This window comes from Musa acuminata, chromosome BXJ1-9, assembly GCF_036884655.1.
Source record: "Musa acuminata AAA Group cultivar baxijiao chromosome BXJ1-9, Cavendish_Baxijiao_AAA, whole genome shotgun sequence".
In the NCBI taxonomy this organism is placed as follows: Eukaryota; Viridiplantae; Streptophyta; class Magnoliopsida; order Zingiberales; family Musaceae; genus Musa; species Musa acuminata.
The window spans coordinates 12,763,281-12,765,635 of record NC_088335.1 but is presented as its reverse complement, the minus strand read 5'-3'; the positions used below and the strand labels follow the sequence as shown (position 1 = coordinate 12,765,635).

The following is a 2,355-nucleotide window of genomic DNA, read 5'->3' as shown; positions in this document are numbered from 1 at the left end:
ATTAATCTGTGTAGTTTTTATTGGTATCTGAACATTAGATTGGAGACACCAAAAAGTTGTACTACCAAAGATGAAGAAGGCCTCGGTAATCTTTGCTTTTATCTTCACCGAAGAAGGAAAGAAATGTTGCTGGATCCATTCAACCGCATGTGGCCATGAGTCTTTCTACCTTATCTTCTCCCTCTTTTAACTGGGAGTAATTCTGAATCAGTTGTTGACTCCACACAGCGTAGGAACAATCTTCCCAGAAGCAGTCTTGTCAACTAGTGCCAGATTCCTAGAAACTACACGGGAAGATAAAGGCGATGAAAAGATTGTGGGAATGGGAGGGAGGAAGAGAAGGACAAACTCACTGTATTGTTTATTTTGTGGAGAAGAATATTGTGGGCAATGAAACCAATCACAGCATCATTGAGGACATGGATGGACCCCCTCTCCTGAGGCTTCTCTTGGAAGCGCCTTCAACATTACGGATCTTAGGGCTTGTGCAATCCTTCTATTTAAGTCCTCCTCTCACCTCTACTCCCTTCTTTCTTAGATCCACCTCGAAATCATAGCAGCCTCGCTCTTCCACCTTCCAGTCCTTCCTGCCCTTTTGTTTGTTCTTGGGATCTGCGAGCCCTCGTCTTTGGAGGTGCAATCATGGGTGATGTTTCGGTGCTCAACAATGGAGAGGTCTGCATGGAGTTGCCCCCGGGCTTCAGGTTCCACCCCACAGATGAGGAGATCATAACTCATTACGTCACACCAAAGATCATCGACCATAGCTTCACTGCAAGAGCTATGGGGGAGGTCGACTTGAACAAGTGCGAGCCATGGGATCTTCCAAGTAAGCTTCTGTTCCCCAGCTTTGATCTTTGATGTGTGAATTCTGAGATCCATGGTCCTGTCGTGTTGATGTTGTGTTAGGCAAGGCAAAGATGGGAGGGAAGGAGCTGTACTTCTTCTGCCAGAGGGACAGGAAGTACCCAACCGGTTTGAGGACCAACAGGGCCACCGAAGCTGGATACTGGAAAGCCACAGGGAAAGATAAGGAGATCTACTGGGGAAAAGGAGTCCTCGTTGGCATGAAGAAGACTCTTGTCTTCTACAAAGGAAGAGCTCCCAGAGGAGAGAAGACTAATTGGGTGATGCATGAGTTCAGGCTTGAAGGCACTTACCCTCTCCCCAATCTCCCCAAGTCTGCTAAGGTACTTCTTACCATCCTCTCTCTCTCTCTCTCTCTCTCTCTCTCTCTCTTCTTTTCCCCTATTCCTTCTATTACTTGGGCTGCACTGAAGAATAATTCAGACTCTTATCATTACAGGATGAATGGGTTGTGTGTAGGGTCTTCCACAAGAATAATGCACTGAAGAGAAGCCCAATCAACTCCTTTGAAGATGATCCCTCCCCTCTTCCTCTAATGGATCCCCCTTACCCTCCGAGTACCAGCTTCATCAACCATGATCGCATCTTTGACCTCAAAGCTATCCCTCCTGGCTTCTCCGCCATGATGAACCACCAGCTGGGTTCGAACCCACCTCATGATTCAGTTCTGTACTACTCACAAGTCCCTCCACAGGCCTACTTGCACCACGTCGACGAAGCCATGCTGAGAGAGTTAGCCGCCACAAACGAAGGATCACCATCAGCCATGACCAAGCACTGCAAGGTGGAGCAGAACTCGAACCAGTCGATGGGCTGCCCATCGCAGGACACCGGGCTGAGCACCGACCACAACACCGCGATCTCATCGTTCGCGTCGAAGCACTGGGACCGCGACGGCTTCGACGACCCGTGGGCAAGCTACGGATTCTGATCAGGGATCATCTGAAAGGATCTGAGGGACCAATTTCTTCTCCGGAACGATTTTTAGGGTCTCGTTGATCTGCACGAGGTCGCTCATGTCCAAGGTATCAGAGAGAAGGCCTTGTGTTCGAATGATACTCTCAGTAGCGTGCAGAGTTCTATATACAGGTTAAACTCTTCTACAGAGGACAGAGATGAGAGTATTCTTTGGTTTCTCCAATCTGTATTCATTGTTATTATGATCACCTGTATCAAACATGAAGCTCCTGAGGACTTCCCTCACTGTGTCTGATCACAGAAACCCTATCAACTTGCCTTGTATTGATTGAAGTAGTTGGTGCAAGTGGAGGTGAATTCTAACAGCCTGCACTGCACTCCATTCGAAGCTAAGCTTTTCTGTTCATCCCCAAGACTTGGTGGGAGGGGAAGAACAACCATTTGATCTCCAATATCCCACCTTCCATGGATCAGAAAACGGAGAAGAGGCTCACACGCTACTGTCCACACTGCACGTGCTCTCTCATGACCTCAGGGAGGTGTTAGCTGTGTCTATCTGCACTCCTTTTC

At 48.2% G+C, this 2,355-nt stretch overlaps 1 protein-coding gene across 1 annotated transcript; it reads left to right on the top strand.

Moving 5' to 3' along the window:
* The first annotated feature begins 420 nt into the window (after positions 1-420).
* Positions 421-2,070, top strand: LOC135593298 (NAC domain-containing protein 92-like). The gene is made up of 3 exons (XM_065083220.1): positions 421-829; positions 910-1,190; positions 1,307-2,070. The coding sequence occupies exons 1-3, from the start codon at positions 643-645 to the stop codon at positions 1,796-1,798; spliced, it is 960 nt and encodes a 319-aa protein (XP_064939292.1). The 5' UTR covers positions 421-642; the 3' UTR covers positions 1,799-2,070.
* Positions 2,071-2,355: the final 285 nt, after the last annotated feature.